This window comes from Eurosta solidaginis, chromosome 1 (genome assembly GCF_040869045.1).
Source record: "Eurosta solidaginis isolate ZX-2024a chromosome 1, ASM4086904v1, whole genome shotgun sequence".
Taxonomy (NCBI): domain Eukaryota; kingdom Metazoa; phylum Arthropoda; class Insecta; order Diptera; family Tephritidae; genus Eurosta; species Eurosta solidaginis.
In genome coordinates, this window is record NC_090319.1 from 13,905,853 (window position 1) to 13,924,715 (window position 18,863).

Below are 18,863 nucleotides of genomic sequence, written 5' to 3' on the forward strand. Positions count from 1 at the left end.
AGAAACATGGTAGAGATGAGGTAAAGCAGGCAAGTTAAAGATTTAAGCACGGCTGGTTGTTTGCTTGGTTGGTCGGGCTTGGCATACCTGCACACAAAGGCACCATCAGTGCAAATACAACAGCAATAACAACTGCAATAGCCAACCACTACATCAACCACCATTTGTTCATCGTCGTCGTTGGTTCATTTGTTGCCTTGATGCGTCGTCACACCAACTGACGCTCGTCATATGAGACTTTTGTTTTTGTTGTCTTTATTGTATTGGGCATTGGCATGTTGTATGAATGAGAGTACGCGTGTGTGTGTGTGTGTGTGTGTTTGATCGCATTTGTTATGCATCAGCTACATTATAAGGTGCTTATCAATGTTATTATTACAACTTAACTCGTTGTTGTTGTTAATGTTTCGTGCGTTTTCTGTTACTAGCGTTTTATTTAAATTTTAAGTTCGATCCTAGCACGAACAAACAGTGTACGATTTTGATATATGTATATCGACATCTAAAGGTCTAGATCCCAGCGTTATCTAGCAAGATAAGTCAGTTATCTGGCTCCTTAAGAGCTGGTAGACAACCATGCTTCCAAGGAACACCCTGAGAACTAACCAAACCCAGAAACCTGGACATTCCAACAGACATCTGATTGATGAGCCAACACTGTCCAGGGGCTTAAGGAGTCACCTCCGTAAGCATTATGAGGAAATACGGAACCTGAGAACACAGCCGTATGAAGCTAAAAAACACAAGCAGGTCCCCAGTGAAGTCCACAAACAGGCGTCAGACCTCTATGCCAGGAATTGCCCGGTGAATCCTGTACTCAAAGAAGAATACCCAAAACTAGCAGAAGAGGAACGCACTCTCCCTAGGGAAACGCGAGTCACTCTTGCGCAACTTTGATCGGGATGCTATAACAGGTTAAACTCTTACCTATCCAGAACCAACCCCGACATACAAAACATATGTCCTGCTTGTAATGTGTCCCCACATAACACCAACCATCTCTTTCACTGTATTGTGGAACCAACGCCTCTAACACCCCTCTCATTATGGTCCACCCCTATTGAAACAGCAAGTTTCCTTGGACTCCCGTTAGAGGATATTGATGACAATTTGTGATCGGTCCCACCTATTGGATGGGTCAACAACAACAACAACAACAGCAACAATAGCAGCTTAGTTTTTTGAGAAGCTATGCATGTCTGGAACCTGCAACTTTTTGGGAGGGCGTGATATTTAAAAAGCTGTTAGAAACTTTTTTAAGCCTGAGACAATTTTGAACCCGTGGCTTTTTTGGAACCTGCGAAAATATTTACATTTTGTTACCTTATGGAGCCGGTGACATTTTCAAATAAGTTCTCTTTTCGAACCTGTGATTATTTGGAGACCGGTGCGTATTTTAAAACCTTTCTCTTACTTAATGAAATTTCAAACTTGTTAAAGCTCACGACTTTTTTAGAACTGTGCTGTTTTTGAAACTGTCGACGTTTTTGGAACTTGTGATTTTTTCAATTCAGTGTAATTTTTGGAACCAGTGTATGTTTGGAAGCTTTTGGATCAAACCTGTACTGTTTAACCTATTTTCCATTTACCCATGACTTATGGAAGAACTTATCATTTAGGAAACGGTGATTTTTGTGCACTCATGATTTTTTTTGTAAAAGCTGTATTTACATATTTAGATGCATTGATGTTTTAACAGAAACCACTTTTTGTAACCTGTGATTTTTGGGAACACGTGACTATTTTGGGGCATGTGATATTTTGGCCTTTTATTTTTCTTGAGCCAGTAACTTTTACAAACCGATGATTTTGGGGAACCTGTGATTTTTTAGGGACCTGTTTTTTTAGGATCCCTCTACTTATGGAAATCTATAATTCCATAAAAGATTTGACGGTTTTGAAACCTGTGCGGTTTCGAGCATGATTTCATGAAAGCTGCAATTTTCTGTAAGAAGTGCTAGTTTAGGGTGACTTTTTTGGAACCGGTGACTTTTTGAAACCTTTTTTATTATTTTTGAAGCATTTTTAGCGCTATCACGATTAAGTGGATTTTCTTGACCAGTCGCTTAAAAAGGAAAAAAATATAATTAAAACTAATAATATCGAGGCATGTACTTCTGAAGTTATTGCTAAAACAAAAAGAAGCTTTTGGAACCCGCGACTTTTTTAACTGTTGACATTTTTGAAACCTGCTGTATTTTGAACTTGTGTCTCATTTGTAATCTGTGACATTTTTGAAACCGGTGACTCTAATGTAACCTGTGATTTTTGAAACCCGTGAAAATGTTTACTCAATGATTTTTTGCAACTGGCGACTCACGCCAGCCTTTCAAATATCCAATATATTGGATCTCAAATTGTCAAAAGATTATCACGAAATAGCCCTCAAAGAATCCAGAGAGGGTCCGGAACTAATCTGAAATGACATGTCTGTACAGTGGTCCAGAACTAAGCAAAATTATATTAGTATAGAATAACTTGCATCTTTGAGGGATTAATCTAGAGTATAGATCGGTCTTCGCCATTTTATTTTTTATTTTTGCAAGAAGTTATTACGTTTTTTGCTCCAATACTTCGAAACCATACACTGTGCATCATAAAACCAGCGAAAACTTAGTCTGTAAATCAGTTAGTCAGACACAGCTTTAGAACGAGCCAGAAGCTCAAATGGCTATACACTTTTTTTTATTCGCGTTTTTCGACGCTTTTTATTTCAATTTTTGTGAGCCTTGTTGCGGGCGCGTGTTAACCACAAGCGCTAATGCCCTGCAAGGCTCATTCATAGGTATGGACATACGACATATGTATATACATATATATACGTACCGACAGACTTTTCGATGTACTCATGTTAGCACAGTGGGTGTTGTTGGAGAGATTGGCCGTTGTTGCTGTGTGTCTGTTTTCTTTACTGATCGCTGTGCTGATTGGATGCCTTGGCTTGGGTTGGCGTTGAATTTGGAATTGTCTTGATTGTGGGGTTTCGATTTTTATTGAAGGACATTTGCAATGCATGTCATTATAATGGCAATGATTGTGTAGCTACTGTACGTTTTATTCTCGTCTACGCTTATGTTTGCGATTTTAATGAAGTAGTTTGCAATTTTTATTTTTTCAGGTGTTTTGATTCTTTTTGTGTCCCATTCAACATAAGTTCGCTCACATCAGAAGCACCTGTGTTGCTTTTTGATGTGTAAACATCTTTGTTTACAGTTGAATGAATTCAGAATACAAGTGTAAGGTAAGTGTAAGCGTAAGAGTAGTCTTCGGAAAAGGTATGGTGCGTGGGATAATGCAGAATGTCAGCGTTATATGTAAGCTATCGACGAGGCATAAACGAGCTATCGCTTTATTGAAGTGCTATAAATTTTCTATCGATAACACAGCTTATCGATAAGAAGTCGTTTATTTTATAGAGGAGCTATGGTGCTTTTATCGAAATATTATCGATTTGTTATCAAAAAGTTAACGATTTTTATCGAAAACTCTTGATATGTTATCAGAGTTACTGAAAACGAAAAGTTTTCTAATTGTTATGAAATTGTTAAAAATTTATTATTGGTGTGTTATTGAGAATTATCGTTTTGTTATCGATTTTTTTTACTTTTTATCGATTTATCGACGAAAACTTATCGATTTGTTGTCAAAAAGTTAAAGATTTAGTATCAAAGAGTTATCGATTCGTCTCGAAGTGTTTTGGCGTTTTATCGATTTGTTATTGAGGACAGATGAAACAGATACCGATAAAATTTTAATAAAAAATGTATGTCTCATCTGTAATAGATCGATTTTAAGTCGATAAGAAACCACTAAGAAGCCGATGCCTCGGCGTTTACAAGCCGATAATAAGCTGATAGCTCAACGATAACTCGCTGTCAATAATAAAACAATAACTTGTCGATATTTGTTGTTACCGATAAGAAACCGATGACTCTTTCTCAAAAAGCACAAATTTATTTGTTTCCGGTAAAATTATCTCTGTTGTAGTTTAAACTCAATCCCTGGTAGAGCTCTTGTAGCTCATTTAATAACATTAATCTTTTACAAATACACCTAAGTCCTGGAGTCATCATCCTTCTGTGAGTCATTCGCGAGATGTTATAGGAGATAACGCCCCTTGCCACTAGAAGAAACCGCCTTTGGACTCTGTATTTAGGAGAATCAGCGCTGGTGCCGGTTACACAAGCATGTCTCAACTCTAAATATGCACTTGTTGCAAAAGTTTTGGCTGCAACGCTTCAGCAGAGAGCCAGATCCGAGCTCAGGGCGAGATTTCTTCTCTTCCTCCTAAACCAAAACCTATGGAAGTCCTTTGTGGTAGTCTTTTAGACCACAGATATGGCATGCTTTCACTCTCACTCACGAAAACGGCTGTCTAGCATTTTCAACAAATGGATCTCCTTGTTCAGGGGTTCATTGCCCTCCTGAGACCACGGTCTCTTTATAACGTCATCAACCTCCCGTAAAAGAGACTCCGCGGAATTTTTCTAAGCAGATTTGTATAGCAGAAATACATTCGAAGTATTTTGTCAAACCACTGTCTAGGGACGAACCCCCCTGAGAAATGTTTTCCCTAAAGTACTTCTGTATATTGATTATGCTTTTACCAAAACTTGAACCCAGAACCTTCGTTGTGTTAGCCGGCCATGCTACTTCCACACATCGGCGATACTGACAAATATGACTCAGCACCACTTCAGAATTATTCATACCCGATGCCAATGCCCTTCAAACCGCCTGTCTGCTGGCAGTCTTGGAGATTGGTGAGATTACTTGGCTTGCACATACTACAGGTATAGCTGATTTCCAGTTACCTTGATACCTTCTAAGTTATTCGTGTGGATCCTAAGCCATTCGTGTGGATCTTTACTATTTCTTTCTCGGTGAGAAAACTCGTACATTATATTAAACATGAAATTGCTGAATAATTTGCCCGGTAGGTCCTTTATGCGTTAATAATTTCAATACGTGACAGAGCAATTTAACTTTAAATTAGTTACAAGTTAGTTTAAAACCTATCAAGGAGGCCAACAAATTTCACATAACCATTAGTAATATTAATGTACTCTAAAATTCTAGCTACGCATGCGCGCATCTATACGAAAGCGAGAGGAGTTTCTACCCAGCTTTAATTTATTAAACATGCATGACGAAACGAATGATTTTACTACGCCTCTCCTCTGAGCGCACCAACTAGCAAATGGACCCCGCTGCGAAATGTAACTTCCACACACAAATTCCAGATTTATTTACTTGCCAAGACAAATTTACACGTCCTTTCACAATGTGGACGAGTATGTGCATTTAACGGTCACGGGAACTTTGCTGTGTAATGATGCACCAGAGAGGGTGCGTTACAGTAAATGCACACGTGCAATGCAGGTTCAGATTGTGAGCTAAAAAAATCCCCGCACAGTTAAAGATTCGGAGTCATGTGCTCTCCCTACAGGTTATTATTGTTAAATGTACAGGTATTCCTTGCACATGCGCGTTTGTTATAAGAAAATTTACGACTATTCCAACAAAAAAATTGTTGATCCTTGCACAGGACTACATCGTCGTAAGCGTGGGAAAGGTAAACTGCACCGACTTACTTGTTGACTATCCAGTGTTGGTTTTGTTTACTATTTGTGTTGTTGTGTTTGAGCAAGGTTGTTGTTGGTTGCACATGTGCATGGCTACTGGCTTGCGTGTTGTATGTATATCCTCCAAACAGGACTTTTTCGGTTGAGCACATGTGTGCCACATCGACGTCAACGTCACTTTGCCGGCACATTTTAACACGTATTAGTTGCCATAAATCCCCTTAATAATGTGAACGTGGTTGCTTTTGTTGGTTTTTGTTATCCTTGTACGTTTATTTTATAGTCTAATGTTAATTATAGCATCAGAAAATGTACCAACCCAAAATAAACAACAAATATCGCAATGTAAGGCACACATAAATACTGCACGTGTGCGGTGCAGCCACCGGATAGTAACTTTCGAGTTTTTTATGCTGTTTTTTATATTTGTATACCGAGTTGTGCTCGGTCCTTGATGGGGTTTAACGCCAGTCGATCTTTGAAATTGTTAGGTTGAGCTGCAGCACTGGAAACCTTAACCGATATCATCAACATGTTCTTAACCGTAGTCTTAAGGCTTGCCAAAAGGATCTCGCTGCCCTACAAAGGCAGTATCCGCCCCGCCCAGCATTCGCTTAGCTGACACGACACCCATCTAAAGAAACGCAAACCATAGATGGCCAGGAGTACTCCGCTCACCCCACAACCATCTACATTCGGCTCAGCTGCACGCATGCGAGCTAGTGGTGGTGGCTTACATTGAGCGCCTAACAGAAAACCCAGTCCACCCCTATCTCGAGGAGATGACTGTTCTTCAGAAGGGTGCAATTGTTGCACACAATTGTCTGTATTGCCTGGAATGAAGTGAAGGCTAGAGAAAATCCTGGAATGCCCTGGGTGAGACGGCCCATAGTCCATGTCACGAAACATGATGAGTGACCGGGCCTCAGCCACCCTGCCCGCAATATCCACAGGAAGTATGCTCAACATGGCATCTAATGCCAAAATAGGTGATACCAACCAGTGCAGTACGTTGTACTACTGCCGTTCAAATTTTTGTAGTATTCACCGTGTTTAGTGCTTCCCACACAAGACGAACACCCTTTACAGCAAGATTGGCTTGACTTACCATATATCTTGTAACTCCTCGCAAAAAGATCCAGTTACGTTACGCAAAATAAAGTTCTGGGTGTCCAGAAATTTACCTTTGGCAATGATAGCCAGGTCATCCACATAGGCCACCATTCGGCAGCCATCGCCTTCTATCTCTACCAGAAGCTCGTTTACTACCACAACTCAGAACAGATGAGATGGAACACCCCTTGTTGCTGCACAGAAGTTTGTTAATAAATTCAACCAGAGCCTCCTCGAATCATAAGCTAACCAGGGCATAACCAATGCCCACAGGTAGGTCATTGCTAAACGATTTGTGCTATATGAGGGACCCCTCATTATTTTCTTTAAAATCGAATGGAGATCCATTTTTGTTGACTTGCTCTTGCAATAGTCATGCGATGCCGATAGTAATCCCGAAAAATCCTGTCCCGTATGCATAGATCAATAAGCACCTTCAAAGCTTTTAGGAAAAACGATGAGAAAGTAATCGGTCTGAAGTCCCTAGGTGATATGTGAGAGTTCTTACAGGCCTTTGGAATAAATGTAAGGGAAAAGTTTAGCGCGCCCGTAACTTTGACCTTGTCAGTAACTGTAACCGTAACTGAACTACAAAGGGACGTAGCAGTTTACTTAAGCTTTTTCCTTGCCTTTGTTTTAATTTTCGTCTTCTCTTTGCTCTTTTTACCAATGTCATCATTACCCTTGTCATCCGCATCTCATTACCACTATCATCCATGATCAAGAGGGACACTGTAGATGTTCTCCTTCTTATTCTTTCTCTTCCTTTTCTTCCCTCCATCTACTGTGACCTTTTCATTGCCCTCTATTAGTCGTATAACGCTGATCAGTGTTACACTAGAAGTCAACTTTCGGCGAGATTTGAAGAAGACACCGCCTGTTAACGAAAATATCTGGAAGGAGAATGGACATTCAGTCGGTCTAGTTAATGCCAGAAAGTTCTAGCATCGCAGCGTGCCTGAATCGTAACCTCCAACGGACTACCACATGAACTACAACAACAGCAACATGCAGTACCGGCCGGTTCACTAGCTCTGCAGTTGCCCTTAACATATCAATGTGTATAGGTTCCCATGAAAAGTTGATACTGGAAGATGAAAAATCTGCCGCATTATTCTCATGTTCGGTGAAGAAATAACACTTTGAAGTGTAATCTTAGTTCCTAGAGGTTCAGTAATCGGTGAGTATTGACACTGTGACAACGGTGCTCAAATCCTAGCGTCCTCACTTTCTAAATTTCCTCAACCACCGGTTTCTCTAATTTACACATCTGTGATCCTGGCATAGGAACTCCATACATACTTATTGCAGACAGGACTTCTTCTAACGAACACGAAGTGGAACACAATCAAAAACTGTTAAAAATGAAAAAAAAAAATTGAGGCTTTCTCCTCCGAAAAAACTGCTTCCAAAACAAGTGGTAGCAGGATGGAATTCAGTGCTTCCAACAATGTGGAGACAATGTGGACTTTTCAGTGGCCTAGACTTTGTAAGTGAAGGCCAGCAAAGCAGAATATATAATCGGCAGTACAATGGCAAAAAAAGGTAGTATACTAGGGTAGGTTAGGTTTAACTGACCGGTCAATAAGTAACTCAAATAGCCTAAATAGGTCCATTAGTCTGGGCCGATTTATTAACCGATATCGAGCCATCGATTTTTCGATAGGATTTGGGCTCAGGAAAAAAAGTTCAAAAATTTTTATTTGATTGCAAAATTTTCATGTATACCCTGTCCGACCCAAAAATGTCCGCTAAAAAAGTTGTCGATAACATTTTTTTGAAAAAAAAAAAATTAATTTTTTTAGTAGGTCATGAAAAAAACCTTAAAAATCAAAGTCGAAAAAAGTAAAAAAATTATATTTAGCAGACTCGAAAATTATTTTTTTGGATATGCGTAGTGGAACTTTTTTCCTATAGAAAAATCGATGGCGCGATATCGGTTAATTCTCGTACATACAAATCGACCCACTCTAATGTCCATAGTGTTACCAGAATTTGTTTGAGACTAAAGGGTAAATCCCATTTCGGTACCAGAACTTACATATACATATGTTATAAAATAAATCCATCCTCTTGTCAAATAGTAGAAGTTTTCTAAGACCTAGCACAATTTGCCGTACCTAATAGCCTGAGCCTTGGCCCCGCGAGTATAGGAAACGAACACAGAACTTGCTAGACCGATTCTGCCTGCAGCTTGCATTTACTTCATCTACTGTTACTGAAGAGTCCTTACTTATAAGCATGTGAGGCCAGAAGGCAGTCCCCAGTTTTGTTTATGCCAATCGGATTGGAACGTCTTCTATCGTCGATTCATCGAATGCTGCGTTTTCCTATGCCATCACATCGTGCTTTTCGTTACCTCCTATCCCGTTACACTTTTGTTATCCAGCACACTTTTATCTCATCTGGACCGGCGATTTGAACTTGGCAAACGTTTTTATAGCTAATTAAATTTTCGTATTTGCCACCAATTCTGGTACTGCTCGGCGCGTCTTTGAAGTGTAGACGATGTTATACAACTCCTCCGCATTATCTCGGTATAGTGTACTACTTTGGGAGGAAAACTCCACGAGTCAACAAATAATTCCTTTTCATTTCCGCTGCTATACTCACTCACTACAAAAATATGACTGTCTAGAATGACACCCAGTTACAACTTTGTCAACCAAGGCTTACGCCACAAATTTCGGATGCCCTCGAGCTACATAGCAAAAATCTCGTTTACAGCCAGAGTTAGCTCACAATCACGCGCTGGGTATATAACATGCGAGCGCAACTGCACTAAGATTTTCTTACTTGTTTCGTTTATATTTTTTTTTTGATAAGCACACAGGATCGATCGCTGTTGGGTTGAGTTGCTGTCATGCTGTTATCGCTAACATCGACGGGGGTTAGACATAAATTTGTCACGGTGCGATCGTTTGGTGTGGTTGATATTATGTGTCATAGTGGTGATGGTCGGTGCGAGACAAGTGTTAGTCACGTCTTCTTATGAAAACTGCTGCAGTTTGTTTTTGTTCTTCAAAGATATGAACAATACGAAATAAGAAACGAGAAGGCAGCATATTTTTTATGCTTTGTAATACGATCGACCCATAGGCGACGACTCTGACATTGTTTATTGGAACCATATGAACTCTTTTTTTTAGTACACGCATGCGCATTCAATACAGATCAGCAAACACAGCATAACAGCATAACTTAAGTGGTAGTTTTTAGGTGTTTTGCATGGCTTGCACGCCTTTAAGTATGCTGTGGTTATATTTACATTCTGCTGAAATCACTTGAAGCGCTTGTGGGTCGGCTCAAGTGGCCCGTGCTAGCGCGTGTTTTTTCGTTTTTTTTTTTTTTGAGAATATCAGTTCGGTCGCCTTAATGCTTTTAATCCTCATCTGGTTTGTACGCTCGTTAGCACTTGAGTCGCCTGCCGTTTGTATTACATTCCAGTGAAATTTTTGCATTTACCCGCTTTGAAGTGAAGTTGCAACAAAAAATTTTGGATGAGCGGATAGGTCACATACATGTGTAAGTAAATACTTGGTGTATGCTACAAATGCGTCGTTCAAGTACGTGTGCCATAGACCACAAAATAATCATTTTTCAAGTGAATTACTTTGTGTCGCATAATAATTATGTTTTTAAGGCGCGCCGCCTAAAATTATGCACGTCCTTTTTTTTATTTTCTGGCAGCCAGCAGACTTTATTTGATTCATTTTCGCTTTGAATTCTTTATCCTTTTTTAACGACGACAGCTTCTCCAATTACTCGGGTGCATGCTTGTACCCAAATTAAAATTAATTTTCCTTTCGAAAATAGCTAAAACCAAAAAAAAACTCATATCTTAAATAAACATTTCATGTCTAAGTCGTTGGCGCCCCCTGCAGCGTGCCACTAAACTGTTTCAATTACAAAAAATAAAATTGCTATCAGTCATTAGTTGTTGTTGTCGTTTTGGTTTTGCTCACAAGTGTCTCGAGTCGCGTCGGTTAGTTTGTAGGTACTATGCTTGTGGCCACATTCAACTTGTCGCCATTGCAATTTACACAATTCGTCTTGTGTCACGTGTCTAGACGTAGTTCGTCTCATGCTGATGGCGGCCTTATGAGTATGTATGCATGTAGTCAGTCAATAGGTTTTGTTCATTATCAGCATACGAACTTTACGCCAGCCAAATCCAAGCTTATCGCGTCTCTAATTGGCATTTTTATGAATTTTCGCCAAATATTCGAAATGATCCTTAAATTATGTTTTTTTTTAAAGTCCGATTCACTTAATTTTCTTTTGTCTATTGCTAGCAAAGAATGTAGATTGTCTTCATTTTGCCAACCTACATTTGTTCACTTGACGACTGGCTGGTTTAGAGGATGACTGCTGGGGCTCACTATGAGGTGTATTATCGTTGAGGCATAGACGATATATCGAAGTATTAGGTATGTATATATTTTCTATCGCTAACAACGGTTTTCGATGTGTAATGGATTTTTTCTCGCCGAGTTATAGAAATGTTATCGATTTGTTATTAAAATAGTATACACCTTCTTTTATCGAAAACAGAGGTTATCGGTGTAAAAAAAAATAAATGTAAGGCGCGATAACCTCCGAAGAGATCTAAGGCCGAGCTTCTCTTCCAATTTGCGTCGTGCTCCTCTTGATTTTTCCCTACAAATTGGCCGGACGGGACCTACATGTTTTATGCCGACTCCGAACGGCATCTGCAAGGCAGATGAGTTTTCACTGAGAGCGTTTCATGGCAGAAATACAATCGGAGCGCTTGCCAGACACTGCCGAGGGGCGACCCAGCTTAGAAAAATTTTCTTCTAATTGAAAAATCTTATTTCTAAAATTTTGATGTTGCTTTGCCCGGGAGTTGAACCCAGGGCATACGGTGTGATAGGCGGAGCACGCTACCATCACACCACGGTGGCCGCGGTTATCGATGTGTCATCGCTTTTTTATCGCCTACTTGCAGCAAATCCTGATTAACTATTGAAAAGTTATCGATTTTTAGTCTAAAAGTTATCGATATGTCATCAAAAAGTTATCGATTTGTTACCAAAAAGTTATCGACTTCTTATTGGAGTGTTACCAATTGGTTATCTAATTTTCGTAAAATTATCGATTTGTTTTCGAAAATTTACCGATTTGTTATGGGACTACCACCTATTGCTCATTGTTATCCAAAATTTATAGATTTGTTACATATATTTTGATGATTTTTTCGATGTATGATAACAATCAACTTAAGATCAATAGAAATCCCTGTTGAGTAATAACGCATCGAAAAAGATCGAATGCCCACAGACGCCTTGATGTGTTAGGGAAATGAAGCACCTTTAAATAACAAGATTATAGGGTACGAGAAAGCGAGTTGTCCTGGCCGTTTAGTGCCCGGCGAACGGAGGTGGAAATTACTCCTACGATAGGATTGAACCAAAACGAATAAAACAACTGAGGCAGCCAAGTACAGCAGCGAGGAAAATCGGAAGGGCAACAACTGGGTAGTTGGCAGCTACTGAGTGACAGTATGAAAGCGATCGGCCAGAATGCAAAACATCAGCGAGGGACTGCCATAACTGGGTGGCGGTATGACACGCCATTTAAGTAGCGGTACGACCACCTTCTGCAGTTGGTATACAGAGCTCGTACCAATTACGTAGCCTGAGGAGTCGTAACCTCGGTGAAAATGTGAAATTCCTTGGACGTGGAAGGGATTGAAGCACTGTTCACACATCCGGTGTTTACCTTCAGATAGCAGATACTCCGATCTCAGGGCTAGACATCGATGATGGACGCTAATATCGAAAGAATAGCTATCTATGAAAATACTGCAAGAACTATTGATAATCAAAAATTGGTTGGTCATGGTGTACTTCAAATACACTTTTGCGGCTAAACTGGATTTCGTTATTTAAGTCAATTGTCCCTTACTCTTGAAGATGTGGCATTTCGGTGATCAAGTCGTCAGTGCAAATGGATGTAGATGGGTTCTGCTCTTTTTTGTTTAAAAATATTGTAGCAATTGCGTATCAAATCCTATTAATTTTTAATAAATCTCTCAGGAATGGAGACTTCATAAACGCTTGGAAAGTAACGTCTATTACCCCGATATTCAAAAGTGGTAATAAAAGCAATGTTGCTAACTACCGTCCTATTTCTAAACTTTCCACTGTCTCGAAATTGTTTGAAATTGTAGTTAAGGATAAAATATTATTCGCAGTAAAGACCTTGATTTCACCTAATTAGCATGGTTTCATGCATGGCAGATCAACTGTAACTAATCTAGCAGTATTTTCTGAATTCTGTATTTCTTCATTTAATAGGAGGGCACAAGTTGATACTATCTATACCGAAGGCTTTTGACAAAGTCAACCATTCATTACTAATATCTAACTTGCTGGCTTGGGCTACCATTCTAGTATGCTTTCTTGGGTGAGGTCTTACTTGGCAGATCGTAGCTGTGTTGTTGTGTCAGATGGTATTTGTTCACGGTTGTTTACTGCCACCTCTGTTGTACCCCAAGGGAGTGTGTTGGGACCCTTATTATTTGTTATATTTATTAATGAAATACGTCATTGTTTAAGTTATGCTGAATACTTATTGTATGCTGATGACTTGAAGATTTTTGCATCAATCACGACTCAATCTGAGTCCACTTTGCTCCAAGCTGATGTTGATAACGTAATGAACTTGTATAGATAGAATCGTCTGCTTTTAAATATAAGTAAATGTTTTAGTATTACCTTTGCTAAAACTCGAAATGTTCTTTCTGTTTCTTATCATATTGGGGACTCTACGCTGAGGGTTGTTGATGAAATATCAGATCTTGGTGTAATCTTTGATGCGAAGTTTCTATTTCACAGTCAGATTAATTATGTCATTGCGAAGTCTTATTCCATACTCGCGTTCATTCTCCGTTTCAGTATGGATTTTAGTAATCCTTATACTTTAAAACTTTTATTTACAACCCTAGTACGGTCTAAACTAGAATATGCTGTTTTCATTTGGAGGCCGCACCATGCCTGCCATATAGACCGACTTGAGCGTATTCAAAAAAATATTTTTGCGATTTGCCCTCCGGTCTTTGCGTTTTCACGATCCTATTCCAACATACAGTTCTAGATGTCTTTTAATTAACCTGAAATCTTTAGTGAGTAGAAGATCAATGCTATCATTGACATTTTAATATGATATCATCAATGGGACGGTTGACTCGCGCTATCTTTTAGAACGTATGCAGTTAAATGTACCATCGTGAGCCCTTCGATGTCACGATTTTTTCTGGTTAGATAGATTTAGAACGACTTATGCTTCTAATTCTCCAATTGCTAGGGCAATGGGGGAGTTTAATTTTTCTGTATTTTATAGATAATGATTTTTCATTAAATAAATTTAGGTTTAAACTGCTATTGAATGAAATGATTTGAATATTTAATATTTATTAGTATAATATATATTAGTAGTAAATAGTCTGTAAGGAGGTTCTGATTGTCCTAGACTATAACATGAATAAATAAATAAATAAACAAATAGCAGTCTTGCAATAAAATGGTATCACATAAGGAAGACATCTATCCTGGATTATTCTGTACACCTTGGGGAGACGTGCCAGTAGTTAAGGTGTGCGCTTTACCGTTTAAACGGTTATGGCCATATTTCAGGAGCACTTCGGAACATTTTCAGTTATTGTCGCGATCACCTACGAAATAATTTGAACTTGTGGTTGGGATCATTTCGAGACTTGTTTTGGGAATATTTATGATTATTGCAGAACTATTCAGGATGATGTAGGCCTGTTTCGGAATAAGTTCAGAATTGCTTTATATTGTTTTGAAATTGTGTTGAGAATCATCACAGTACTATTTAACGATTACTTCGGTATAGTTTTAAACCGTTTTGTAAATTTATTTCGGGTTTATTTTATGAATCATTTGCAGTATGTTTCGGAATGAACTCGCGGATGAGATGGCTAGGAAAGGTTCCGGCTTAGACATAAGTGAGGTCAGCTCCGTCCGGCCGCCGCTGAGTTATCTCCTAGGCAGAATCGGCGAATATGAGAACAGGGCAACGGACTTGCTATTGACCAATAGGGTTTACTGCGAATTCTCAAGGTCCTTATGGCCATGCTTGGATAGGATAGGCACCAGCTTCCTTCTCAAACTGAACGAATCGGCGGTGAGGGTACTTACGGGTGTCATCACAGGTCATTGTGCTATCGTACCAATGTTCCGACGGTGGCGAATACCAACAATCTCCCTCTGCAGAAGTTGTCAGGATGAGGAGGAAGACGAGTCGATGTACCACTTGCTCTGCCGATGTCTGGCGCTTCAAAGAAGAAGGCTCAGATTCCTGGGCTCATGCTTCTTCGACAGCCTGACAGAGGTTGGGAAGGTGGACGTCTCGCTACTTCTTGGTTTCATCAGGGAAAGCAAGTGGTTCGTTGAGGACCACTAGGAGGTAATGGGGCTAACCGAATTTTCCGCCACCCTGTACTTACTGAGGCCACTCACAATGGACAAAAAATGTCTCCGAATGGAAGTGTGGGTAACACTCACGCACTCCCTCTTAACCTAACCTAACCTATGTTTCGGTACCTTTCCGGATCACTTCGGAACTTTCTGCGGATCCTGTAATACTTTGTTCGGGAAATTTGGGGATTGTTTTGGGTAAATTTCATTCATTTCCAAATTGTTTTCGGAACCATTTCAAATTTTTAAATAGTTACAAATCCGAGTCTATTCGACCTATTCGACCAATAATAGAAACTAACTAAAACGTGGGTAGGTCACGAATTCACACGATATTGGTAAGAGCGACGGATGTGAGATATATTGGCCGGAACTCGTTGGTCACTCCATGCTTGGTGTGTCCGAAGTGGACATGACAACCACTGCTATTTGGGTCCAAATATTAGGGACAAACGCATACAGTGAATATTTTTTTTTTAGTTCCTTAGCCAATGATTTGTTTGTGCTTTCAGCCGCGTTATGCCGCGCATACCATTTCCCTTCGGTGGTTTATCGCAGATGTGTTTATCCACGATGTGGTCTGCAAATTAAGCAAATTTTCCTAAATGGTTTCTGCTACCGATCCTGCTCTAATTTCAACAGTCTAACCTTGATTTGTAAAATACGACCAAAATACTCAAAAGGTAGCTCTGTTTCCTATACTCGCCTAAATGTGAAGGAGCATCTTAATTAACTCATCATCCTAACACATTTGGTACGAATTACCATATGTTACCTCAAAGCTCGAATTTCGCGCATAACCCACTTAGCTGCCACATATTTCTTATACGCTTACAACAAAGTGTTCAACTTACTGCATCCATGTGCTCAACGCGTGGCCCACGCTCGCCTCATTCTTAACAAACAAAAAAAAAAAAAAAGCAACACAGAAGTAGCAGTCGTAGACACAAATTTGCCTCAAGAAGCCGCATTGCTGTTGAGAAAAAACAAATAAAAAAAAACAACAAATACGAAAACAAATTAACAACACGACTAAGTACAAGTCAAGTCAAGAAGCTTGAGGTTGAGGCACACAACAAACGCGCTTACGAAGGATGCTTGACGAACAAATAGCAGTTTCAAGGAACAAGCCTTAATAATCGTGCGTCTGAAACAAAAAAAAAAAAAAAAAAAAATTTAAATTTACGCTGCTTGATTGCCGATCATCACACGTAATTGTTGAGTGTAAAAATAAAAAAAATTCTTTTATAATTTCTCTTACAAACTGCTGCATTAATTTATAGCAACAACTAACTAAACACCTACGCTTAGCTTGTGACCTGGCATTAATGTGGCGCATTTTGACAAAAAAAAAAATTTTTTTTTGTGTTTGCGTAGCAGCAGTAGAAGGTGTCGTTACTAAACAAAGTATAAAACAAAAACAATTCAAAACTCACGCTTTATTACTTTAAATACTAACAAAACATTGTCAAATTGCTTCCCACGATCACAAAAGATCAGCAGCCTTAACAACAGCCTAGTAATCTACGATCAATATACCGTAACTATACAAAATTGATTGGGGAGCAACATGAGTTAAGCAAAAATGAAACACTTTTAAATTTCATGCATACGTAAATATCCTTATGAAAGGACGACGATTAAGGAGCAAAGCAAAAGTGACAACAAAAGCAAGCAATGAATATGTTTTTAACAAATGTTTTTGTTCTTAAGATAATTTTTATGCTGTTTTGTGTTGCTTTGAATTAAAAAAAAAATTTTTTTTGAATTTTTTTTAAAGATTTTTTTTTTACTTTTTCTTGCATACTCCTTTTAAAAACAGCAATAAATTGTAGTATATCATTCAAGCGTTGAAAATCGTAAATATTCTCCCACGATCGTTTTTCTATATAGAGTTTTTATAATTGTAAAGAGTCAGTCCCCTAAGGAGCTCTAAAAGAAAAATGAACACGTGTTCGATAAAATTATGCTGCTCAGCGTGCTCAGCCAATGTTTATAGCACATACATATGTATGTGTGTGTGTGTTTGTCTGCATAATCTTTTCTAAATATTAAAACCTGCTATTGTTGTTGTTATGGTGTAGACTTTCATTGCATTAAAAATAAGATAGCAGGACACTTGGGCTCAAAGCAACTGAAGCAAAGATACAAAAAACAAAAAAAAAAGAAATCGAATAAGCAACGAGGAGCACACAAAAACCAAAAGTGATCATTAAATGGTCCAAGTGTTTGCAGCAACAAAAAAAAAAAAAAAAAAAAAATTAAGTGCATAAAAAAAATTCAACACAAAAATATATATTGCTTGATCCTTAAGGCAAGCAAGCAAAAGATCCTTTTGCAAAAACACGGCTTGCATTCGAAAAAGTGTGGGAACATGACCGAGCGCTAGTTTCACACGATCCCAAAGACAGGATAAGCAGACTCCTTCGACATGAAATGAATTACTTTCATGCCCATTATCCTTATGGCATACTCACTGACATTGTCTTTTTCCACAACAAAGTAAAAAAAAAAAAAAACAAAAAAAACCAAAGAACTACATGATCACTATCAACAGCAGTATTCATTGCCTACGTAGCAGGTGCGAGTGAGTACAACTACAGCACTCGCGCTCACTCACACTCACAAGCAGGTTAAATCTGTTACACCATACACACACGCATACAACTGGACGCAAAACACACCTGCCATTTTTTTTATACGGATTTTTTCCACCTACTTTTGTATGCGCACGTAGATCCTGTTAACGTTCCCACACTCGTCTTGCTGCTGCTGCTGACTTGTTTATGCGTAGTATTGGAATTTTATTATACTGTCTTGATTTTGAATCTCACTCACTCACACACACACACACTCTCTCTTTCGCTTGTGTACTCGTCTCACACGAACGAACTGCTTGGCGTGTTGTTGTTGCAGTTGCGCAGGCGCAACATTTTGTATAAAAGCGCATGAACGACAGGACTAAGCATCATTCGAACGATAGCATTCGTATACTGAGCAATACTACAAGCAAAACAAAGCTCAAAACTAAAACTATTTTAAATATTCGTAAATTGAAATTGAAAAAAATAACTCAAAATGTATACCGCACAATATGAGAACAATGTCAATAAGTCGTTGGAGGCCCACAAGCAGCAGAAGAAGACGAGCTACAGCATTAAACATTTACTGAAGCAATTATTTAAACAAAAAAAATCACAACAACAGACGCTGCCACAAGAACTATTTGAAAATCTCGAAAATTCAAAGAAAGCCAACTCATTGGAATCACTTGAGTCGCTAGAAAATTCACGCAATGCCGACTTGGAGTCCGAAGCTGAATGTGTCTCAGTGGAATCCTGTGAAAATAATGCTAATGAACGTTTAGCTGCTACCTCCACCACCACCACAGCCTCATGCGAATTGGAAGATTATGAATTAGCTGATCTAACCAGCGTACCAGTACATTTTTTACGCACCGCACACGGCACTTTCTTTTGGACCGCTAACTGCGATATGCCAGCCGATAATGATTTGATTGAGCCATTAAATTGCAGCACTGATAATCAGATTGCCAGAGCACAATATGCAATGCAAGATCGTTGGGTGCAGGCTTGAAAGTAAAAGTGAGTGAGAAAGTTGCGTAACATGAAAGAGAGAGACAGGGAGAAAGTGAGACAGCTTAAGCAACAAACAAACGTGTTGGGATCATCAATTGTCT

At 39.0% G+C, this 18,863-nt stretch overlaps 2 protein-coding genes across 2 annotated transcripts in view; one reads left to right on the forward strand and one right to left on the reverse strand.

Moving 5' to 3' along the window:
* sad (Cytochrome P450 family protein sad) overlaps positions 1-18,863 on the reverse strand; it is a 265,008-nt gene that overhangs the window by 198,860 nt on the left and 47,285 nt on the right. The window lies entirely within an intron of this gene.
* On the forward strand, positions 18,185-18,760 carry E(spl)m4-BFM (Enhancer of split m4, Bearded family member). Its single transcript, XM_067763912.1, has one exon. The coding sequence runs from the start codon at positions 18,242-18,244 to the stop codon at positions 18,758-18,760; it is 519 nt and encodes a 172-aa protein (XP_067620013.1). The 5' UTR covers positions 18,185-18,241.